Source organism: Euprymna scolopes, chromosome 26 (assembly GCF_053919585.1).
Source record: "Euprymna scolopes isolate OS-2025 chromosome 26, ASM5391958v1, whole genome shotgun sequence".
Classification (NCBI taxonomy): Eukaryota; Metazoa; Mollusca; class Cephalopoda; order Sepiida; family Sepiolidae; genus Euprymna; species Euprymna scolopes.
In genome coordinates, this window is record NC_136507.1 from 93,463,809 (window position 1) to 93,490,108 (window position 26,300).

Consider the following 26,300-nt stretch of genomic DNA (forward strand, 5'->3'; position numbering starts at 1 on the left):
TGCACACACGCTTTCGCTGTACTTACCAAATCAAAACATTTACAATGTTTGGTATTATGGGAGTGTGGGGGACTAATGTAAAAAGTAACTTTGAAATTCGACAATGTTGTGGAGGAAATCGATGGTGTTTAGTCTGTGCTCATCTGACAGGAAAAGGACAAACATCGATTGAATCCACGAATGATTGACGATCGATTATTCCGAACTTTTTCATGTGCTTTCCAATCAAAGATGTTTGTGTAAACGGAAGTAGAGAATATTCTACTTAAGTATGCACACACACACACACACACACACACACACACACACATATATATATATATATATATATATATATATATATATATATGTTAGTTATGTTCTACAACAGTCAATTTTATTTAAAACTCATTCTTTTAATAACCGAAAAGACTTTGTCCACAATTATATATATATATCTATATATATCTATATATCTATCTATCTATATATATATATATATATATATATATATATATATATATATATATATATATTACTGTCTTACGCGCCATATGGTGGCTTCAGAACATTCCAACATGCTATCAAATGTCTATTTGTGAGTGGCTTCTCTGATTTTCGCCTTTAAAGTGAGTTTTTTAATTTTATTTTTACTTTCTTTTCTCCTTATGATCATTACACAACTCATAACGAAAAAAAAACATAGTTTTCAATCTATATGGCTGCTCGTCAGAGACGACCAAATGTCCGTAAAAATCGGCAGTGCCTCTAAAGAAAATAAAAAAGAAGAAAAGTTCTTACATTTTTCTTCTTTCTTATTTTCACTTGTAGGCGCTGTTGATTTTTACTGACGTTTGATCGTCTCTGACGAGCAACAATATAGATTGAAAACAATGCTTTTCGTTATGAGTTGTGTAATGATTATAAGACGGACAAGAAATAAAAATAAAACGATTAAACAAAAATTTAATCGTGTACTGATTCTTTCCTTTGCTCATTGGAATGTAACCAACAAGTACATACTCTCTGAAGCTACAAACATGACTTATTTAAGCTTGTTATTTTGTAACGTTGAAAGGGAATCAACTCTTCATAGCAGATTACGTCGCGAGGGACATAAGACAATGACATTCATTTACGAATACTTTCTAGAATAAACCATGATCGTGCACCTTCTCTCTGACTTCTGTTCTCTTAAAGGTCGTTTCGAACGTTATTTTGAACGTGCTCTCGAACGTGCTGAACGTCTCTAATATGATCCTCTTTTCTAATGTGGTCTCTCTCTATTTTATAGTATTTTTCTTCTTCCTTAACCTATTTCGCACACGCGTCGATATTTGCGCGTCCACACTCTGTTAAATTTTGAAACAATTTTGGTGATGTAATAAGGGATATATACCTTAAAATATCGTTAATATGAAAAATCAGTAATTATATATATATATATATATATATATATATATATATATATATATATATATATATATATATATATTAAGGCAATCATGAAGGGAAGACGTATTCCTTCGGAATTCATTTTATATTTAAAAAAAAAAACGAAGAGAAAAGGAAAATGGATAACGACTAAAAAATAAAAGTAGGGAAATAGAAAAAAATCAAAACGAGCCAATTGACATGTTTCGCCCTCACTCATCAAAATTGGAATTTTATAAAACATGTCGGCTGAAATTAAAAAAAAAAACGCTCTGCGAATGGAAAAGATATCCTGAAAAAAGAATAACGTTGTCGTGTTTAATCAGATATGTTTGGATATATATATATATATATATATATATATATATATATATATATATATATATATATATATATATATATATATTCGATGTAATTTAAGTAAGTAAATGAGAGAACTTTATCTAGTTATCCAAACTACGAGGGGCGTTCCAAAAGTAATACCTCTAATTATTATTCTATCCGAATAGATCTTGGTTAGTTGCAAATTGCATTGTTATAATGACTGTACTTATGCATTTATGACGTGAAAGTTTTAACTCTGTTGCAGATATAGAGAGTGTGGGGCTCTAAGAAAGCAGCTTGTCATGGCCTTTCGTTAATAGCAGAGATGCGTTATTGAATTTCTGGCAAAAATGCAATGATAATGGTGATTACTATGTAGAAAAAAATAAATTCTGGAACGCAATAGGTAACACGTTTTCATGGTGCCACACCTATTTTTGTAGCTCTTCAACTTTTTTTAGTAAAAAAAATATAGGAGGCTTTACTTTTTGGAAAGCCACTCGTATGAAAAAGCGCGTTAAACTTCATAAACTTCTGAAAATGTTACTTAAAACATGCACATGACAAATCAGCGAAAATATGAGTTTTATACGTACTTAAGCGTGACAGACAAAAGAAAGTGATACTTCAAACATACGTCTGGCAGTTAAATGAAAGTGCTTTTGAAATTTACGCATGACAGATATGCCAAAATATAACGTTTCTAAATTTTTTAGATTAGGATTCGTTATTTGTATTTATTGAATTTTTCGGATTACTGTTCTCATCTTGAGTGTCATTTTTCATAAAATTCCGGTTGATGCAACCTCCGACCTTCTTCAGGTGTATCTTGTCGAACCCGGAAATGTTTCTCGGGGATACGGACAGAATTTCGAACGGCGCCCTTTATTTACTTCACGGGGTAGCATGCTCTTGTTCCATAAGCTATGACTGGATAGAGGTCCTAAGTAATTCGCAATTATATTTTCCGGTCGCCCGCATTGAGAATTAAACCCCCAACCTTCAGGAAAATATATCTTTTGCAATTGATTTTTTCCAAAGACTCTAATCACAGCGCCATTTAAGCGTGTGAGATGAACGGAAATATTTTTTCAAACTTAAGCGTGAGAGACCTATGAAAATACTGTTTGAAATTCATACATGACAGACCGATGAATGTATTATTTCAAACTAAATGTATGACAGACCAAAGAAAATGGTTTCAACTTACGTCTAGCTGATTGTCAAAATGCTATTTAAAACTTAAGTATAACACCTGAAAAGGAAATTCTATTTAAAGCTTAACTATGACAAACCGACAAAAAATATAATTTTAAATTTAAGTGTGACAGACCAAAGAAATGAAATTATAAATTTAAGCATTACAAAAAGACATAATAGCATTTTGATGATCAGTGGGAATGATTGACTGACGCACTGGACGCATCTAAAATCAGATGTGGCCATTCAATCAGCGTTTCACAATAAAAATGTTATTTCAAACTGGAGTATGACAACGATGAAAATTACATTTCAAAAGTGTGGCAGACTAACGAAAATAGCATTTTAAAATGAAATGTGACAGACTAACGAAAGTGGCATTTACAAAATGAAATGTGACAGACCAATGAAAATAATATTTCGAAATGAAATGTGAAAGACGAACGAAAATAACATTTACAAAATGGAATGCGGCGGACCAATGAAAATGGCATTTCAAAATGGGGTGTGACAGACCAACGAAAATGGCATTTCAAAATGGAATGTGGCAGACTGACGAAAATGACATTTACAAAATGAAATATGGCAGACCAATGAAAATGGCATTTCAAAATGGAATGTGGCAGACCGACGAAAATGACATTTCAAGGAGAATGTGACATACAAACCGATTGATCTATCAACGGACAGAGCCTCTCAAAGTGATTCCAGGACGAATATAAACATGAATTTTAAAACGAGAAAACAATTTATTGGATTCAACGTTGCTTAACTTCAATAAGCCACCGGGAACCAATGTTTCAACGTGATACAGTCTTAACCTAGTTAGAGTATGACCTGCGTGTGTCACGAACGATGAGAAGACACGAGACCCACTCGATGGAAAGTTACTCATTACCAGAAACCACTTAAAAACAAAACCAAAAACGAAATCAGAAAATAGCAAAAATTGAAGAAATACGCATATGCCAGAGATGTTGTTTTTGAAGTAGACTTCCATAAAAGGTTCTTTTCTTCCACCGAAAACGTATCCTTGCGATAAAATCGATAAAATTATATATATATATATATATATATATATATATATATATATATATATATATATATATATATATATAAGTGAGAATGTGTGTGAGGACAATTCTCAACATATACGCAACGAACTTTTTATCTACAGATTTGATATTTGGTATATAGGGTATTCAGATATGTGGAAACAACTTTTAATCAGTTTTTATCTGAAAAAAAAGTGCTACTTAAAATCAAAATTGAAATATTGGTACTTGAGGATCATCGGATTTTTATCTGGTTGGAAAGTGTTTCACGAGTACGCACGCGCAATCATGAAACATGACAGTTTCCTTATGTTAAGAGTAAGTAAGTTTGAAAACACATTTTAAAGAACGTGGCAAACTGGTCAAATGGTTATCGTATTTGACTTACTGTCTTAAGGTTTTGGTTTCGATTTTAGCCCGATTATTTTTTGTTTTTACTTACAAGAAGTAAACTTTTTAGAAAAAAACGCAATACTCGCATGCACATGTCTCAATCTCTTTCCGTTTTTACATTTTTATCAAGGATTTTAACGTTACGTTAAATACCTATGGTGGTATTTCTTTTTATAATAAAAAGAACCCTGCATTAATTAAAATATAATATTTATGGATATTTTACGACCGGACAACGCCGGGTTGTCTGCTAGTATATATATATATATATATATATATATATAGCGTGTCCATAAAGTCCGTGTGCACTTTAAAAAAACTTAGATATGTTGCAAAATTACTTTATTCCGCAACTTGAAAACTGATACTTGAAAGATGATACAGTGTTTCAACAAGAGGGAGCTCCTTGTCACTGCGTGTCAGACAGTTTCTAAATCAGGAATTTTCTACTAGATGGATCGGAAGGGGTTAGGGTTGGCCTTCACGTTCGCCAGATTTGACTCCATTAGATTTTTTTATGGGGACATGTAAAAACAATTGTGTATGCAACCAAACCTAGTTCATTGGAAGATTTGAAAGCTAGAATAACTAATGTGATTTCAGGCATTACTATAAATCATTTGGGAAATGTTTTTCGTGAACTGCAAAATCGTATTACCCTTTGTATTACTAATAATGGAGCGCATGAGGAAAGTTCAATAAAATTTCAATAAAAGCTTAAAAAATATAGATTTACTTCTTTCAAATCCATTTCACAGATTATTTGTATTGCAAATATAAATAAAGTTATAAATTTTTAAAAGTGCACACGGACTTTATGGACACCCTGTATGTATGTATATATATATATATATATATATATATATATATATATATATATATATATATATATATATATATGTATGTATGTATGTATATATATATATATATATATATATATATATATATCTGTTTAGTAACGCAAAATCAATCACTTAATTATTGATAATGGATTCACTGATTGATATAAAAATTAGGTGATTAATTTTGCGCTACGAAACAGATAGTGTCAAGCTGAATTAAAGGAATAAATTATAAGATGGTCAACATCATGAATTTTGGAATATAGTTTTTCTCATTTATTCACTATATATATATACATATATATATATATATATATATATATATATATATATATATATATATATATATATATATATATACACTGCGTGTCAAATTATTAACGAGATAACATTTTTTATTAGTTTCAGAAACTTACCGGTACTTTCGTATCAAAAGCTTCGGAAACATTGGCAATGCTCAGCTGCGCGTACTGTGAAATGTTCCTACTGTTTCGCGCAATGTAAACAACTTGCCAACATAATTGCTTAATCCACGGTATTTGAGCTGTGTCAAATTATTAACAAGGCAGTTTGTTTCGTCAATAAAATGGGTCGTAAAGGTGGTTTGATTAGTACTGAAAGAAGTGGCACAGTCTGTTAAACCTCCATTAAAGCAACATCACATACAAAACCGATTGATATGGGCAAAGGACATTAAAACTGATTTTTCCAAAGTTTTGTTCATGGATGAAGAGCGTGTCACTCTTGATGACCAAGATGGCTGGAGCAAGGGATGGGACCGAGATGGACGACATCGTCATCAGCGTTTAAGGCGCCAACAAGGTGGTGGTGGGATAATGATTTGGACTAGGATTATCGGAGGTACTTTAGTTGACCCATGGAGAGTCTCAGACGGCGTAAAAAGGACGTCAAATGCTTATATAGCTTTTCTGAAGGAGCGTTTTGAACCATGGCTGAAGAAGCAAAGGTTGAGGTTCAGAAGAACCATTATTTTTACTTTGTTTTTGAATTGAACGAAACTTACAAAATATTGCGTAGATTGTATAACATTTTACATTTTTATGTTTTGATGCATTTTAACTAATTATATTTTTTACTGAACATTTTTTTATGTTTAGATGCATTTTAACAGATTATATTTTTTTACAGAACATTTTTATGTTTAGATGCATTTTAACTGATTATATTTTTTTACAAAACATTCTTTATATTTAGATGAATTTTAACGTATTATATGTTTTGGAGAACATTTTTTATGTTCAGATGTATTTTAACTGATTATATTTTTTGGAGAACATTTTTATATTTAGATGCATTTTAACTGATTATATTTTTTTACAAAACATTTTTTTACGTTTAGATACATTTTAACTGGTTACATTTTTTACAGACGTTTTTTATGTTAAGATGTATTTTAACTGATTAAATTTTTTACAAAACATTTTTTATCTTTAGATGCATTTTAACGGATTATATTTTTTTAGAGAACATTTTTTTATGTTTTGATGCATTTCAACTGATTATATTTTTTACAGAACATTTTCATGTGTAGATGTATTTTAACTAATTATATTTTTTACAGAATATTTTTATGTTTTAATTCATTTTAACTGATTATATTTTTTTACAAAATATTTTTTATGTTTAGATGAATTTGAACTGATTATATTGTTTTACAGAATATTTTTGTTTTAATGCATTTTAACTGATTATATTTTTACAGAACAATTTTTTATTTTTGATGCATGTTAAATGATTTAATTTTTTACAGAATATTTTTATGTTTTGACGCATTTTAACCGATTATATTTTTTTACAGAATATTTTTGTGTTTAGATGCTATTTAACTGATCATATCTTTTTTACAGAATATTTTTATATTTAGATTCATTTAAACTGATATTATTTTTTTGTACAGAATATTAATATGTTTTAATGTATTTTAACTTATTATATTTTTTACAGAATATTTTTATGTTTTAATGCATTTTAACTGATTATATTCTTTACAGAACATTTTTTATATTTAGATCCATTTTAATTGATTATATTTCTTACAGACCTTTTTTATGTTTAGATGCATTTAAACTGATTATATAGTCTTACAGAATATTATTATTTTTAGATGCATTTTCACTGATTATATTTTTTACAAAATATTTTTAAGTTTTAATGCATTTCAACTGATCATATTTTTTTACAGAATATTTTTTATGGTTAGATGAATTTTAACTGATTATAGTTTTACAGAATATTTTTATGATTTAATGCATTTTAACTGATAATATTTCTTACACAATATCTTTATGTTTAGATGCATTTTAAATGATTATATTTTTAAGAATATATTTATGTATTAAATCATTTTTACTGATAATATTTGTTACAGAATATTTTTCTGTTTATATGCATTTTTACATACTATATTTGTTTACAGAATAGTTTTATGTTTTAATGCATTTTAACTGATTATATTGTTTGCAGAACAGTATTTATATTTAGATGCATTTTAACTGATTATATTTTTTTACAGAACATTTTTATATTTAGATGCATTTTAACTGATTATATTTTTTACAGTATATTTTTTATGGTTAGATGTATTTTATCTGATTACATTTCTTTACAGATTATTTTTATGTTTCGATGTATTTTATCTGATTATGTTTTTTTACAGAATATTTTTATGTTTTAATGCATTTTAACTGATTATATTTTTTTACAGAATAGTTTTTTTGTCAAGATATATTTTACCGGATTATATTTTTTTTTACATAACATTTTTTATGTTTAGATGCATTTTAACTGATTATATTTTTTACAGTATATTTTTTATGGTTAGATGCCTTTTAACTGATTATATTTTTTACAGAACATTTTCTGTTGAGATGTATTTTAACTGATTTTATTTTTTTACATAACACTTTTCATGTTTAGATGTATTTTAACTGATTATATTTTTTACAGAATATTTTATGTTTTAATGCATTTTTACTTATTATATTTCTTACAGACAATTTTTTTATGTTTAGATGCATTTAAACTTATTATATATTCTTACAGAATATTATTATTTTTAGATGTATTTTAACTGATTATATTTTTTAGAACATTTTTATGTTTAGATGTATTTTAAGTGATTATATTTTTTACACAATATCTTTATGTTTTAGTGCATTTTAACTGATTATATTTTTAAGAATATTTTTATGTATTAATGCATTTTTACTGATAATATTTGTTACAGAATATTTTTCTGTTTAGATGCGTTTGTACATACTATATTTGTTTACAGAATATTTTTATGTTTTAATGCATTTTAACTGATTATATTGTTTGCAGAACAGTATTAATATTTAGATGCATTTTAACTGATTATATTTTTTACAGAACATTTTTATGTTTAGATGTATTTTATCTGATTATATTTTTACAGTGTATTTTTATGTTTTACTGCATTTTAACTGATTATATTTTTTAGAACAGTTTTCTTGTTAAGATGTATTTTACCTGATTATAATTTTTTTACATAAGATTTATTATGTTTAGATGCATTTTAACTGATTATAATTTTTTTACATAAAATTTTTTATGTTTAAATGCATTTTAACTGATTATATTTCTTACAGACAATTTATTATGTTTAGATGCATTTTAAGTGATTATATTTTTTACAAAATATTTTTATGTTTTAATGCATTTTAACTGATTATATTTTTTACAGTATATTTTTTTATGGTTAGATGCCTTTTAACTGATTGTATTCTTACAGAATATTTTTATGATTTAATGCATTTTAACTGATAATATTTTTTACACAATATATTTATGTTTAGATGCATTTTGAATGACTATATTTTTAAGAATATTTTTATGTATTAATGCATTTTTACTGATTATATTTGTTACAGAACATTTTTCTGTTGAGATGCATTTTTACATACTATATTTGTTTACAGAATATTTTTATGTTTTAATGCATTTTAACTGATTATATTTTTTACAGAACATTTTTTGTTGAGATATATTTTAACTGATTTTATTTTTTTACAGAACATTTTTTTATGTTTAGATGTATTTTAACTGATTATATTTTTTACAGAACATTTTTATGTTTTAGTGCATTTTAACTGATTATATTTTTAAGAATATTTTTATGTATTAATGCATTTTTACTGATTATATTTGTTACAGAATATTTTTATGTTTAGATGCATTTTAACTGATTATATTTGTTTACAAAATAGTTTTATATTTTAATGCATTTTTTCTGATTATATTTATTTGAGAATTATCTTTATGTTTAGATGCATTTCAACTGATTATATTTTTTTACAGAATATTTTTATGCATTTTAACTGATTTTATTTTTTACACCATATTTTTATATTTAGATGCATTTTAACTGAGTATATTTTTTTACAGAAGATTTATATGTTTAATGCATTTGAACTGATTATCGTTTTACAGAAAATTTTCACGTTTAGATTCATTTTAACTGTGAGTCTGCTATAGTTCAAGTTGAAAAAATACTTAATTTTTTGGCACACTAAGGTTTACATAGAATTTTTTATGTTTCATGCTTACCTTTCAAATAGCATTTTCTTTTTTCTTCTTTTTTTCTGTCCCGTTTAAGTACCAAACTTGAATATTGTGCCAATTACGCTTAGTTTAAAATCGCATTTTCTTTTGTATCTAATGACGCTTAACATTTCTGTTGACGGTCAAGCTTAATTCCAAAAATATTTTCGTTTAACTTGAATGCTTTCGTCTTATGTCAATAACGCTTACCTTTCCAATAGCATTTCATTATGTCTATTAAACTTACGTCTCTAATTACATAGTCTTTACGTCTCTAATTATATATATATATATATATATATATATATATATATATATATATATACAAGATACGCATTATATACGTTTGAAGCCAGACCCAACGCATTGTTACAAATTAAACAGATGTTTATTTTGTTAGAAATTTATGTTAAAGTCCATAAATATATTTCGACGGAAACTGTCATCTTCAGTATGTCGTTTTTTTATTATTGTGTTTTTTTTTTTTTTTTTGCCATGTTGTTGCTGGAGCAAAGAATTATTTTTACGGCGCTTCTAAGGAACAAAATCTTAACGTGAATCTCGCGTGACCAAACGCATCGTTCCGAGACTTAAAAAACTACTGTAGAAACAACAAACGGCTAATTCTTTGCTCCAGCAAAAACATGGCAAAAAAAAAAACAAAAAAAAAAAAACGACATACTGAAGATGACGGTTTCCGTCGAAATATATAATGAACACAGTGTAGTATCTGTTCTGGTATTACACTTCACATTTTCTGTCCTCGGTCAGTGAAAGAAAATTCCTTTATAACTGAGACCATCTTTATTTTTGTTCCTATCCAGAATGTCCTTTTATAGGGAGCTTGATTTTTCCGCACATTAAAAAATGTCTAACCTGCCCTCGTGGGGAGGTATTACATAGTTGGGAAACAGAAGAGAAATTAGCTGTTATCTATCGATCTAGCTATCTATATTTGTATCTGTTTATCAATATATCTATCTATCTATTTATCGATCTATCTGTCTGTCTAATTGGAAGTAAAAAAAAACATTGGAGATGTGAAGCTATGTTATTATAAAAGTTGTCAAAACATATTCAGGTGTAAATTGGACAAGTAGCACCGGAAGAGTGTATGGTCAACTGACTGGAAGTACGTGCCTGTTATCACGTGTTCTAGTTAGGAGAAAATAGATGAGTTGGAAAGAGGACGTCAAACAGAGCGGACGGTTTAACAGGTCGTTCCTCACTCTCACCGGGGAGGGAACTGACGTATCTCAAAATTGGAGACTAGAATAGAGACCACCCAAGCAAACAATACCAAGCAAAGATATTCACTTCCCATTCTTCTGCGATCGACACCTGGGCGATAATAAAAACTATATAAAACCAACCATCGTCTTGGAATTTAAATGCATTTCTCCACATGTTCCAGCTTGCATCCAAGAACAGATGAAATTTCAAGTGGAACAAAAGACCAACGACGCAGTTGAAAAGTTGATGACGTATGTCGAAATACATATATGTGTTTATGTAACTGTCTGACCCACTCGCGCGCAAAACATTTAGACGATCACGAAACATAAATAGACTGCAACAGGTGCCCGGTTAGGGTTCAGACAGTGAAGAAACCACTATATAGACATTTAGTAACACGTCACACACAATCACACGACGTATATATGAACACCACGCCACAGCGTAAGAGAGGCAAATAAATAGTTACACTTAATTAAAATAATATTTTTCTTTCTTTCTTTTTTCAGGCTTAAATTACAAATTTTCTCTCGTTTTGTTTATCACATTTAAGTTTTAAATTGCATTTTCTTTGTCACGTCTAATCATTCAATTTCTATTTATTTTGTCTGTAACACTTAAGTTTCAAATAGTATTTTTGCCAGTGTGTAATTTGGTGGTACTTGATTAGGCTGTCTGAAGATATCGGCATCTTGACCTAAAATGCAAAGAACATTGATGGTATTGTTCTTTCCTTTCCATTTACAAAATTCAATCATGTTCTTTAACGCCAAAACAACCAAACTAAACACTATGAATTAATATTTCTAGATATAAAGAACTTGAAGCATTTTCTTTCCAAAATTACTGGATTCGACACTAAATAACCATAAAAGGTTGATATGCCGTAAAACAAAATAACCAGATTAAACAAAATTAATAAATATTTGCAGATATAAAGAATTTGAATCGTAACTTTTCCCCAAAATTACCAGATTTATCATTAAATAACCAGAAAAGGATTGATATGCCGTAAAACAAAACACTCAGACCTAATCGTCAATCTGTTACATTTAATAAATAAAACGTTTTTAGCTTGATCTAGCGTTTTAATGCGTCCATCTATCACGATGAGAGGCCTTGTCTGTCAATCGCGTTAAATGGCAACAAAATAAACGCGCAGTTTGAATGGACACATGTTAAAAATAACCTTTTTATCTAATTTTCTTTTTGTAATTATTTTAAGTTCAGTAATACTTACTATCCTCCCATTGATAAGCTTACAAGTTTGGTAATCGATAATTTTATTCGAGGAAGAATATATTCTTTCTTTGCATTATTGAATATAATTATTATACGACTATCGGAAGAGATCGATATCATCCTTGTCATTATTCGCATCGGCATAGTAATCATCATTATAAAGAATTCTGTACATGTATGTGTGTGCGTAGGTATGTGTATATGTGTGTGTGCGTAGGTGCATGTATGTGTGTGCGCGTGTGTGCGCGTGCGCGTATGTGTATGTGTGTGTGCGTACGTGTGTGTACGCGTGTGTGTGAGCGTGTGTGTCTTCATGTGTGCGTATGCTTGTGTGTGTGCGTGTGCGCATGTCAGCGAGTATGTTCGTGTGTTCGTGTGTGAGAGCGTGTGTATGCCTGTGTGTGTGTGAGTGCGTTTGTGTGCGTGTGAGTCCGTATGTGTGTTTGTGTGTGTTTGTGTGTGTGCGTGTGCTTGTGTGTGTGCGTGTGCGTATGTGAGCGAATGGGTTCATGTGTGAGAGCGTGTGTATGCGTGTGTGCGTGCGTGTCTGTGTGTGTATGTGTGCACGCACGTATGTGTGTGTGCGTGCATATCTGTGTATATATGTATCAATGTATCCGTGTGTGGGTGTGGGTGTGTGTGTGTGTATATAGGTTTAATAATGATTCCATACGTGTGCGCATATACAATTTAGTAGTAGACTCAGTAAATAATTTGCTGGTGAAAAGTTGTTAATCATAATTCATGATAATTTTGTTGGCATTTGTTTCCCCGATATCTTTCTATTAAGATTTATATCTAGAAAGATACTTACGAGAGGGACCACGTGAAGGTTGCCAACGTCCCTAAGTGAAAGTATTTCCGTGGAACGAACTGGATTCAGATGCTGGTGAAAATGCAATGAACATAGAGCGAGCTAAATTTACTCTTTGGTATCTAAACCGAAAATATTTAAAACGGTTTCTACGCATACATTTCTGCGCATACACTCGCCTGAATTAATAATAATAATAATAATAATAATAATAATAATAATAATAATAATAATAATAATAATAATAATAATAATAAACTAATCGGATGCATTGTTATGGATTTATAAATATCGCCGTTTTCATTCATCCTGGATGCTATAAAAAGACAGATTTTTTCTTCAATAAACAATTGAGTCAAAATCCACAACATAACCTGCCTGAGAAACCGTTACTCCTTTGTCGGGCTTTGACTGCAATCTTAACTCATGCATGCACAGTCATAAGCACACACAAGCAGATATTAATGAACACACATGCACACAATTAATTAACTTTTCTCATTATCGCCTGCTAATCAAAAACTGCTATATTAACTTATTCATTGAAATATTCCTAACTTTTCTCACTGAACTTTCTTTCTACCATGAAAACAAATGAACATTTACTCTTCTAAAGACCTTTTAATCAAATATAATTGTATAATGTAGTGAAATTTGGATTACGATTTTCAGACCCGTGGAAAATTCACGGTTCTCAAATTATCGCCTCAGCCTTCTTCGATATCTCAACCAAAGAATCACACGTGTTTTACAAGCACTCTAGAAATGTTAACAAATATTCTGTTTTCCTGTTGATGTAAACTTCTATTTTAAACATACATACATATTAGTGGCTTAGCAAGGCCACAAAGGGGGACAACAAAGGGGAAAAAATATCACGTCAGCTGGTATTTGGGCTTGACGATGAATGCATTGGAAAAGTCACTTCTGATTAATGTTTAGTTTTAAAATATGCAAATGAAGAAATAATTTGCGGCGATATTAAATGGTACTTTTTCTTTTATCGTAAATTGAACTCATTAATAAGAAAAAATTAAAATAAAATGGTGAGGTACATCGGGCTTGAACAGGGGATCATTCTACCACTAAGCTATATCTACAGGTTATGATGAATCTATTTTTCTTTTTTAAGAAGAAATGATTTCCTATGATTTTATTATCTCCCTTGGCAGGTGTAATGTAAACTATTTGCATGTAAAATATTTTTATGAGAAAAGCTATTTTTAAGATCGGATTTTTTTCGATTTTCGATAGTTTTCGGATGAATGTCTGTACAAAACCTATCCAAGAACACTGCCAGATATATAAATTAGCTTTGTATGGAATTTGCTGTTTCGGAGCCTATAAGGAACTCTCCTTAAGTATTTATGTTTTTGAATTCATTATTTTTCTTATGTTTATCATCTAACATGTTTTCTTGCTGTCACAGATTTAAATACAAGCCTAAAAACAGTTTTCGCTAAAAAGATCTCCTATAAAACAGGATCTTCCCAAACGTATTTCCCCAAAATTGGCACACCTAAAACACACTTAAATTTTATGCAAAATTGAATGCCATAATTAACTGACTTTATTTTATTCTTTATTACTGACTTACTAGCTAACCCTAACCCTAACCCTAACCCTAACTACCCACAACTACCTTTTAAAAAAAAAAGAGAAAAAATACCTATCAACTTATTTCGCGTTTTCCAAAAGAATTCGAAAGTGAAAATTGGAAAAAAAAAAAAAAATTCTAAAAAACTGAAAATGCGTAAACGCAACACAAATTGGTCGAATAACAATAATTTTCTCCCTACCTGATACAAAGAACGGGCGGAATCCAACGTACAAAGATCCGTTAGTTTTAAAAACTCCAGAAGGGACGCAAAACTGGTAATGAGTACCGGTAAAGTTTTCCCTAGAAAACGCCGTTCTATAATGAAATGTGTCGTTATTCGGCGTCTCCAAAAGTCGGAAGTATGCCTCGTATCCAAGCTTCAACGGCGTGGCGATTTGCGGTGTTATTCGGACACAGGCCAAGTCCGTCTTGGATCTGTATAGAAACATGTGATAGAAGAGGCGGGTCTGATCGCCGATGATGAACTTTGGGGTCGCCGCGACTGGCGTCTGGGTCGACTTGCTGAATGCTACGGAGAAAGATCGATTTTTCTCGGAGTTTCCCATCTTCAGGATCATTGTCGGTTGAGATATTAACGAGGATCGCATGTTCTTGTCGTACGTAAACAGCTTCTCATTGGTCGACAATGCCTAAAGTAAGAAAAGAAAATGAATATTAGGCTTTTTACATATACTAATGGATCACCGCTTATAAAGACCAAAGAATAAGGCTCATTGAGAGTTTCATTTGGACGATGAAAAAGACTATGAGAGGATTAGAAAGAGTCTGTAGAAAAAGCAGATTGTGATTACTTTAGAAGACGGTGCAACAAGTATTTTCTTATATGTCAATGGCGATTAAGTAAGCTAGAGAGAATTTTGACAAGGCTCATACTGAGTGCATGATAATAACCCAGATCTACAGAGATGAGTGACATAAAAATGAGACTGAGGGCAACAGGTCAAAAAACATAGACAAAACATGACGATTGACATCACGTTTTTCGAGTTGGAAGAAACAAAGGTTTCAAATCAGTTTCTTTGTGGAAGTCATGCTAATGAGACAAAAAAAAGCCGTTAAAACAAAAGAATCACTCTCTCTCTCTCTTTCAATTCGAATATGGCAACATTTTTATGTGATTTTTTTGTACGTGCTTGTCTCACGTCGCCACTTTTCTTCATCGTCGATGCTTCGTCTAGTGGTTGCTAAACACATAAGCTTCTTTTCATGAAGAAAGATCACACAAGGACACGTTCGCTAAGAGTTTATTAATTATTAACTTACTTTCTAACTAACTGAAATTGGTGACGCATTCGGACAGTCATCGAGGTAACATTCCGTGTAGATTTTTAAGTTTTCTATATTATTGACGGTGTCTCAATAGCACTCTTCCACATTACATTTATATAAATGTATATCTATAATTTTACTTGATCTTTCGTGACAATTTAATTGGCTTGTTTTTTTTTGTTTTTTTTTTTTTGCATTTCTGTGCTATCAACGATTAACTACTGATGAGTTTATTAGTAGAAGGGGCCCTTAGGGTTTTCCATGTATTATTTTTAAAGAGCTATATAAGTTTTGTATCGTTAAAAAGTTATATATATATATATATATATATATATATATATATATATATATGTGTGTGTCTGTGTGTGTGTGTGTGTGTGTGTGTGTGTGTGTGTGTGTGTGTGTCTTTACATAGATGCTTTCCTCTGGGATTTAGTCAGTAACTATCTTCTTCAGCGGACAAAAGTGAAAGGCTGTCATTTTTCTTAAGGAAAGAAATTACATTAAGCAACCGTTTTATTATAGACGAAACTCGCGCCTATATCCTCTATTTTTTCAATAGAAGAGTTAGGACTTTGAACAAAGGCATTGAAAACATTGCCAAGGCTGCTATCGTGTTAGAAAATTACTCACACAAGAGAGTATCGAGTGTCTTTCTAGCAAGTATCCTGATTAGAGAGTTATCGGGAGAACTAATGCCAACAATACAATCATGTCATTTATACGAGTTGTGGGGGTGTACTTTATTCTATACTCTGGTTGTAGTTTATGGAAAGTTCCGTAAATGGCATACCTGAATATCTGAAAGATTTTGCGATGTCGATGAATCATCGTTTCCGACATGGACATCCAACTGTCCACATCCAATTGCGCCTACGTGTTTTGTTCCGGCGGTCTTTTTGGCACAAACAAATGTCCCAGCCTTCGATTTGCTTTGGCGACCACTAACACTGATGGTTTTGATGACCTCCTTCAAGTAACGAAGATGAACGTCCACGAGAGTGTCACTCAACCTTTCCGCCTGAAGAAGATGAAGAAAAGAATTAAAAAAAGGAAAGATGGGGATCAATAATCTAAATAATATTCGTACGCAAATCTCGCGAAATCTAGCTTTAAAAAGCCTAACCTGGTAACCCTGGACAAGAATATGAATGCGAGCTTCCTTTGATGTAGCCAGGTTTTCGAATATTATTATAATATATGATCATTGTTTTTATGATGTAAGAAAAGAACTCGTAGTACCTTCAACTTGCAACGATTCTTCGCTAAAGAAAGAAGTCAGCGAAACATTATGTAAAAAAGGAAACATTCAAAAGAAACAGGGCAAAAAGAACAACATTGTCTGCCGAGAGATGATTACTGAAAAAGTAAATTAAAGATTGTCTTCTACAATGTGATTTTATTATTTGTATTGAACTATGTAGCACAATATTATTTCCTGAGTATTTATTAGTGCTTTGTAATTTATCTCAGTTCTTTATTTAAAATAAAATGGGCACTATTTTCATAGACATATTAATAAATTTGTAGTTGTTGTTATTCGTTTTTCTAACTAAAAACTTTTTCTTTTTTTTTTGCGCTATCCAGAAAAACATCAGTTTTATGAAAGCATACTTGTTGATAAAATATATTTCTCATCTCGTGGAATTTCCACGCGTCCTGCTAGTTTTTATTATTATATTATTCAGGTTACTGTTCTCATCTTGAATGTTATTCTCAACCCACTTTTGCCGATGTAACTTGCCACTTTATTAAAGTTGATCTTGTCGAACTCGAGAATCTGTACGGTGGTAGTTTGTCTTCGTTCCATCAGCCATGAGGTATAAGTCTTAAGCAACTCTTATTATCTTGAACGCGGGAATATTATGTTTAACTCAAATATCAATACAGAATTTCGAACTGAAGATTGTCTTTGTTCCGTCATTATGACCGGATATTATTAAATGAGTATTGTTTGTATTCTTAGTATCGCTTGTAGCGAGGATTGAACCTTCAACCTCCAGTTATTATTTATCATAATTCCTACGACTGGCTGTCTTCAGGTTTTTTTTTTTTTTTTTTTTTTTGTCAAACTCAGGAATCTTTCTGTGGGATTCGGGAATATTTATTTAATCTACTGAGGTAGCATGCTCTCATTCCGTCAGCCATGACTACATATTAAATAATTTACAATTGTATTTTTAGTACCGCCCGCATTGAAGATTGAATCTTCAACCTCAGAAACTTTCTTTTAGAACTGAATTTTACCTAATCCATTATACGTTATGCTAAAGTCCGCAACAGATCCTTGATGCTTTAGACTGTGTGTACACTCACTTCAGTCTCGCCATCAAAACCAGACAGACTCAGGTTCTACACTAACTTAGACCTGACGTCAGTCCAGAAGCTCCCGCTATCAACATCCGTGAGAAAACTACGGAAATGTCAGCAATTTCGCATACGTTCGAAGTCATCTTTTATCAGGTGAAGATAATATCTAACTAAACTATGTTGGCGTTGTTTACGACCGCCTTCAAACATGTTTTTCAGGATGAAGGTATTCATACAAAATAAGATGGCAATTTACAAAGTTCTTCTACTAAGGGGCGTGCACGACATATTGTTGCCATCTAATGGCTACAGAAAAGTTCTACCAAGGTTGCATTCGTAGCATTTTGCGCATCCACTGATAAAACTACCGCACCGTATCAGCATCTTCTAGGAGGCCGATACAACTAACGTTGAAGGCATCGCCATCAAAGGTTAACGGCAATTAAATGATTACGTTTTAACGATGCCAGACTCCCAACTCCCGAAGCAGATATTCTATGGCCAACTTAGCGAAATAAACCGTAGTCGAAATGGCCAGAAAAGGTGTTGTAGGGATCTCTTAAAGACCAACTTCAAGAAGAGCGATGTCGACTCTGACTTGATAGAGTCACATGCCAAAAAGGGAGTCACTTGGAGAGGGATTATAGCTGAGGGAGGAAAACCCTTTGAAGAGAGTTGCTTGACTACTATTGAGAAAAAGACGCAATCGAATGTGATTATGCTGTAACGCATAAACCATGCTACCTTCTTAATTTTTACGTTTATCATGGGGAAAATGTTTGTCTAATCCCTGTCTTTAATCAATTGACTAATTTAATTACTGATTATTTCGAAATATCCTTCGATCTATTAAAATATTTCTGTCTTTTGTTTAACGGCATATCAACCCATTTCGAATCATTGCCTAATGCAATCATTTCAGTAAACATTTTTATTATTTTATTAAGTTCTTTATATCTTCAAATATTTATTCGTGGTATTTGATTTGGTTTTGTTTTACGTCATATCAACTTTTGGGGGAGTTATTTAATGCCAAAATATTGATGTTTGGGTTAGTTGTTTGGAAGAGGAAATTGTTGGTTTTGTTTTTCCTTTGCCGAACATGATTGAGTTTTTGCAAATAGAAAGGAAAAATAAACAATGTTTAGTGCACTTTAGGTAAGTAAGTCGGTATCTTCAAACAGCTCGTACTGGTAGCAGCAGCCTAATAGAATGCTATTTATGTTGACTATTAAATACAAAACACAGGTATTTCTGATGATTTAGGATAAAAGCGATGGGCGAATATTTATTTAATGGACATTTAATGGGGACGTTTACGAGCACAGATGGTTAGAACTGCCGATTATCAATGCGATGGTTGTAGGTTCAATCAACGGAAGGGAAAGATACTAGTCTAGCCGCACTGATGAGTTGTGATACAACAAAACAGTATTCCATATTGCAAGATGATGACGATCTTACAATTTATTCCTTTAAGTGCGTTGGCATGCACAATTCTTGACAGAATATTTTTGCGCTAAATCAATAATTGATACAATAATTAAATGAATAGTTTTGCGCTACGAAACAGGTGCTGTCAAGAATTGTGCATGTCAATGTACGTAAAGGAATAAATTGTAAGATGGTCAACATCTTAAAATTTAGAATATGGACTTCTGTCATTTATTTTATATATATATATATATATATATATATATATATATATATACTATCAATATTTTGATTAATGTATATTTCGTATTTATTATTATATAGCAATGATTAAACAAGTTTTTAAAAAAATGACTCGTACGCCACCATCGATAATCGAAACGAAAACGTTAGCTTACGATTTACTTTTCCTTCGACGTTAATGCCTGAGCTATGAAGACGTTTGTTGCAAGGGTAAAAATTAAAACATGAACCAATATATATATAAAGGAGATTAGAATAATAGTCTAAAGAGCAGAGTGTATTTTAATGTAATTGTGAAATTACTAGTTTAATTAAAATACAGGAAAGAAAAAGTGCTCGTTGTAATTTAGATATATAATAAGCTCGATAGGTAAATATCCTAGAGCTAATTCAATATTAAGTAATGTGATTGATAATTTAAAATTTAAAAATCAAATTATAATTAAATTAAAAATCCGTTTCATAAGAAGGAACAACAACAAAATCAATTATTTGTACGATCGTTTCGGAAAACAGTGTTTTTATTGTGGTAGACATCAAGTTACGGACAATAATTATTACATATAGTTTTTTAATAAACAAGGTTTCCTCATCAGCAAATTGTGAAGGGTTTTTATTAAATTTAAAAAACACCATAAATAAACCTGTATATATATATATATATATATATATATATATATATATATATATATATATGCACATATATACAAAAATGCAATAAAGATGAAGGTTTTACCATAAGTGCAACGGAAGTGAGTGAGGGAAACCTCTTTAGGCCATTCATTATTTACCCCCGTAACTTTTTGATTTCTAACTCTAAATGTATTTAAAATCGGTGTCGTCTTCATTGCACTTACCCTTGTATAATGCTAATGTTTTCCCCTTTTCTGATGAGAAGCATTTAGGTTTGAAATGCCATGGCCTAAAGAGGTACCACATTTCCTTTTTCCTTATTATAATTACCATCACCCTTATTGACATGATAATGTAATAAAGTTCTAATGTAATTTCAATTATTTTCTGCCTACCTACTTTTTTCATAATTACTTCTCTTAATCGGGTAGAGCTTCATGTATGTAGATAAGTTAGCCCTTTCTCTCTGAAAAAAAATCTATTTTTTAAGTTAACTTTGTTTATATATATATATATATATATATATATATATATATATATATATATATATATATATATATATATAAGTAAATAGTATTCCGGCGTGATAGAGAAAAGGAGCAAACCAAGTTATATGTCCATCCACATTTCGTCTTCATGGCAAACTTCTCTTGGATGAAAATTTTTTTTAAAATGAAATACGAGTAAAATATTTGAAAATATATTTGTCGTGAAAAGTATGATTTTGTTCTTTTTCAGAACGAAAGAAGTCGTTGAAATATTTTTACAACAAGTATATTTTCAAATATTTCAACGATTATATATATATATATATATATATATATATATATATATATATATATATATATATATATATATATATATATATATATATAACACGCATCACTCCTAGATCTGTTTTTGACCACAGTTCCCGATGATTGCATAACGAAGGCCGATAGCCCACTCGGGAACGCTGATCATGCAGTGATAATGGTTGAAATCGCCCTAAACTCTAGAGCCAAAACTGAAGAGCAAGTGCTCAAAACAACAAGATATTATAAAAAGGCTGACTAGGAAGCCATCAGGGAACTAATCAGAGATGCCCCATGGGGAAATATTTTTTCTCTCCCTGCTGAACAGTGTGCAAACGAGACCACTGACTGGTTCAAGACTGCAATCGAAGCGCATGTTCCGATGCGGAAATTTTGTAGTAAGCGCCACTCTCTCCAATGGTTTACTTCGACTTGCGCAACTGCCATTGCTCAAAAGCAGCATGCATGCCGCAGATTTAACTGACATAAGTCCAGTTCAAACAGACTGAAGTATATAGAAGCTAGAAATAATGTTAAGAAAGAAATAGTGACAGCTAAGAGAGAATTTACTGAAACCACTAAGAAACGCATCGAAGCACAAAAACTAGAAACTCGTGACTTCTGGAAAATCTACAACAGTGTAGTAAATAATGGGCAATCAACAATTCCCCCACTAACCAACAATCACGAGGTTGTCTCCTCAGCAACCGAAAAGGCTAACATGCTTGCCAGTCGGTTTGCCTCAAACTCCACACTGGACCCTTCCAACCACCCTTACCTGACTTTCCTATGCGGACAGACGCCACGCTAGACGATCTGAAAATCACCCCTGCTCAGGTGCATGCTATCATAAAAAACCTTGACACTTCAAAAGCATGTGGACCCTATCTCATCCTAGCTGTGCTATTAAAAAAATGTTCAGCCGAAGTAGCCCCAGTTCTCTCCAAACTCTACAACAAATGCCTTAATGAAGCTTGCTTTCCGGGCTGCTGGAAAACTGCTTCTGTGTTACCAGTATTCAAGAATTCTGTCGAAAGGACAGACCCATCAAATTATCGCCCCATTAGCCTCCTCCCACTTTTTGCCAAAATATTTGAGACCTTAATTAACCATGCTCTAGTTCATCACCTTACAGATGCTAAACTTCTGACTGACAAACAATATGGATTTAGACAAGCCCGTTCCACAGCAGACATCCTAACTTTAATCTCTGAACGTATATACCATTCACTGGACAAAGTGGTGAAGGGCAGAGCGGTAGCTCTAGATATATCTAAGACTTTTGTTAGGGTATGGCATGAGGGTCTCCTCAGGAAAGGTAGATCATACAGTATCACTGGTAGAATACTTAACATAATTAAATCCTTCTTAGATAAGAGAAAAATCCAGGTTGTCCTCGACGGTCGTACATCTAAACAATATGATATAAATGCGGGAGTGCCCCAGGGTTCTATCCTTGGACCTCTATTGTTCCTGATATTCATAAATGACCTCCCCGACAAAATTGCCTCTGAGATGGGTATATATGCTGATGACACTACACTCTATAACATGCACGACAGGAAGACGAATGAACACATTTCTAAAGAAATGGCAGAAACACTAGAGGATGACCTCCACTCAGTAGTGGAATGGGGGACAAAAATGGATGGTCACGTTCAATGCCGCCAAGACTAAACTAGTTTCATTCAATAATTACAAGAAACCCTCTCTACCACCTATAGCAATGGCCAATGACTCTTTATCTGAGAGTACATCTTTCAAACTCCTTGGCCTAACGTTCACAGGAAACATGAGTTGGAACAATTACATTGAAAGCATTTCCAGGGCCCCTGCAAGAAAGGTGGGCTCTCTCTACCGTGCTAGACAACTACTAACACCTGAAAGTATCCTGTACTTCTATAAGGCCACCATTCGCCCATGTATGGAGTATTGCTGTCACATTTCGGCTGGTGCATCTGCTACTAGTCTCTCGCTCCTTGACAGGGTTCAAAAGAGAGTCGCAAATCTGGTAGGCCCTGAACTGGCATTTAAGCTTCAGCCTCTGTCCCATCGACGAAATGTTGCATCCCTCTGCCTGTTCTACAAGTATTTTAGTGGTGAATCCTCTGCTGAACTGCAAGCACTTGTGCCCCCACGACGTGAGCACCCTCGACAAACCCGACAGGCTGCTAAATCTCACCCCACACTGTAGAGATCCCTAGATGTAAAAGATCTTTCTACTCCAATAGTTTCTTCCCCAGAACCGCCAGACTTTGGAATTCCATTCCAGGCCCCTGCTTCCCCAACAGTACTGACGTGCAGAAGTTCAAGTGTAACGTGAACTGACATCTTGCTTCCCAAATCCCTACATAGTACCCCGGTAGTTGCTGCCCCTGGTAGTATCCCCCTATACCAAAGTGGCAATTTGCCTTGTTTGGGGTGAAAATGTAATAAAAAAATTTTTTTTTAAATATAACGAACTTACCTGTTCCCGGACCTGGATACGACCTTAAACTATATCCGATGGTTAGGCCCCAGCTTGTGGGCTTTGGGGAGTGTGGAGCCACCCTTTAATTTATTAATTTTTATTGCTCCCAGGTCCACTCTGACCCAGAGTGGTAGTACCTGTTAGGGTCCCAACTATGGGTTAAATAGAAACCGACTTGAAAAAAACAAATATATTTTTTTTAAAAAAATGTTCTTAAAAATCACTGGATTCGGCATTAAATAACCTGAAAAGCGTTGATATGCCGTAAAACAAAAAAAAAAATCACCCAAACTTACCTGTTCTCGTTTTTCGTTGATTTCAACGTTAGAGAGTAGGTAGGTTTTCTGGAGGAGGTAAAACCTCTCGAACTCATCGATTTCCGATCTGTGCATTGCAATTTCTATTATCGACATATTTACGTACATCTGATCTTTCTCCATGTATTTACGAACGTTTTCCCAGGTGAAACCCGCCTTGGCCAAAACGATTTGTTCTGTGTTGATCACAGACATCAGTCGTCCTAACATGGTCTCACCGCCTGCACAAATACATTAAATGGAAACGTGTAAGAAATATGCTACATTATATTTCTCTTAGTCTGTCTGTCTATCTGTTGCGAATTTTCTCGAAAACTACTGGTCGATCTGGCTGAAATTTTGTATGAACTTTTGCTATGGTAACGTGCAGCCAACTAAGTATTGTAGTATCTGTTCGATAGGAAGAGGAATTAATAGGGATTAGTCATCCATATACCATATCTACTCACACTTTCTCTCGGAAACTACTGGACTGATCTGGCTGAAATTTTGTACAAATCTTTACTCTGATATGGTGCAGCAGGCAAAGTATTATTGTATCTGTTCGATGCAAATTTAAAGATTTATATGATTAGTTCTTACAATATCACATTTACTCTAGAAATGTTCTTGGAAACTACTGATCCGATCTAACAGAAATTTTGTATAGGCATTTTATGATAAGGTACAGCGAACTAAATTTTATGGTATCCTCTCGATGCACATGCAGGGATTTGTTACCACAATGCCGCATTTAATAAGTTTTTTTGAGAACGTCTGAGCTGATTTGGCTGAAATTTTAATATGGACATAAGCTTTGATAAGGTCAGCGAACTAAGTATTATAGTATCCGTTCGATGCACAGTTAAGAATTCTTGGGATTAGTATTTAATGCTAAAATGGGCACAAATTTTACCATATTCAAGTATGTTTTTAGCATAAAGCATTCATTCAAAGTCACTGAGTCATAAATTTTGCCTGGTTTTAATAGACAAAATGTCTTGATAAAATAAAATAATAATAATAATAATAATAATAATAATAATTATTATTATTATTATTATTATTATTATTATTATTATTATTATTATTATTATTATTATTATTGGCTCATATGGAGCTTTCACACAAGTCAGCAAAGATCTGATTGAAAAATCTGTGGTCTTCCCTGGAAGCTAAGTGACAACAAGTTTCCCCTGACGTCCAGCACTCTCCCTTCGATAGCATTTGCAAATAAATTTGCGGTATCGCAACAGCCTCTCACCACCGATTTCTCGCTGGCAGCGGCCATTGGTCTATACTGGAATTTGAGTGGCACTAAACCTCCTCAAGGTCCCAGTTCTCTTTACGCTTGTCCAGCGGAGGTATGGTCAGTGTTCTCTCCTCGGTCTTTCAATCTTCCTTGACCTTTCTCAGCTATTTGGTATCACACTTTTTAGGGCGGGGTGGTGATGGTACAATGGGAGGGGATGTGTGATGCAGATGTAGAACTTGTTGATATGCAGCTTCAGTGTTCTTCATTCCCTGTGACGCTTCTTCTTTTTTTTGCCTCTGCAGCAGTTTGGCTGGCTCACGCATGCGGTTTATGTGTATTATTCTCCGCATTCAAGGATTATTATTATTATCATTATTATTATTATTATTATTATTATTATTATTATTATTATTATTATTATTATTATTATTATCGGCTCAAATGGAGCTTTCATACAGGTCATCAAAGATCTCTCCTTGAAAACAGCATATGGTGTTCCCTGGAAGTTGAGTGACAAAAAGTTTCCCAAGATTTCCAGTACTCTCCACCTCTTTCGATAGTATTTGCAAATAAATTTGCATTATCGCAACAGCTGCTGGCCATTGATTTCTCGTTGGCAGCGGCTATTGGTCTTCACTGGAATTTGAGTGGCAATAAGCCTCCCCGAGGTCCTAGTTCTCTTTGCACTTATCCAATGGAGGTCTGGTCAGTGCTCTCTCCTCGGTCTTTCTTTCCTCCTTGACTCTACTTGGCTGTTTGGACTCACTCTTTCGGGGTGGGGCGGTGATGTGGTAACGGGGGATGGGGTGGGGTTAGAGAACTTATAGATATGCGGCTTCAATGTTTTTGGTTCCATGTAGCACTTTATGTTTTGC

General features: G+C 32.5%; 1 protein-coding gene across 1 annotated transcript in view; it reads right to left on the reverse strand.

Moving 5' to 3' along the window:
• LOC145247845 (polycystin-1-like protein 2) overlaps window positions 1–24,401 on the reverse strand; it is a 194,003-nt gene extending 169,602 nt beyond the window's left edge. Inside the window, exons 1-3 of the mRNA XM_080109468.1 lie at window positions 24,171–24,401; window positions 16,784–17,011; window positions 14,900–15,350 (exon numbers count right to left, since the gene is read on the reverse strand). Of these exons, the coding sequence (XP_079965594.1) occupies window positions 14,900–15,350; window positions 16,784–17,011; window positions 24,171–24,401 (910 nt within the window). The remainder of the gene's footprint in view (window positions 1–14,899; window positions 15,351–16,783; window positions 17,012–24,170) is intronic.
• Window positions 24,402–26,300: the final 1,899 nt, after the last annotated feature.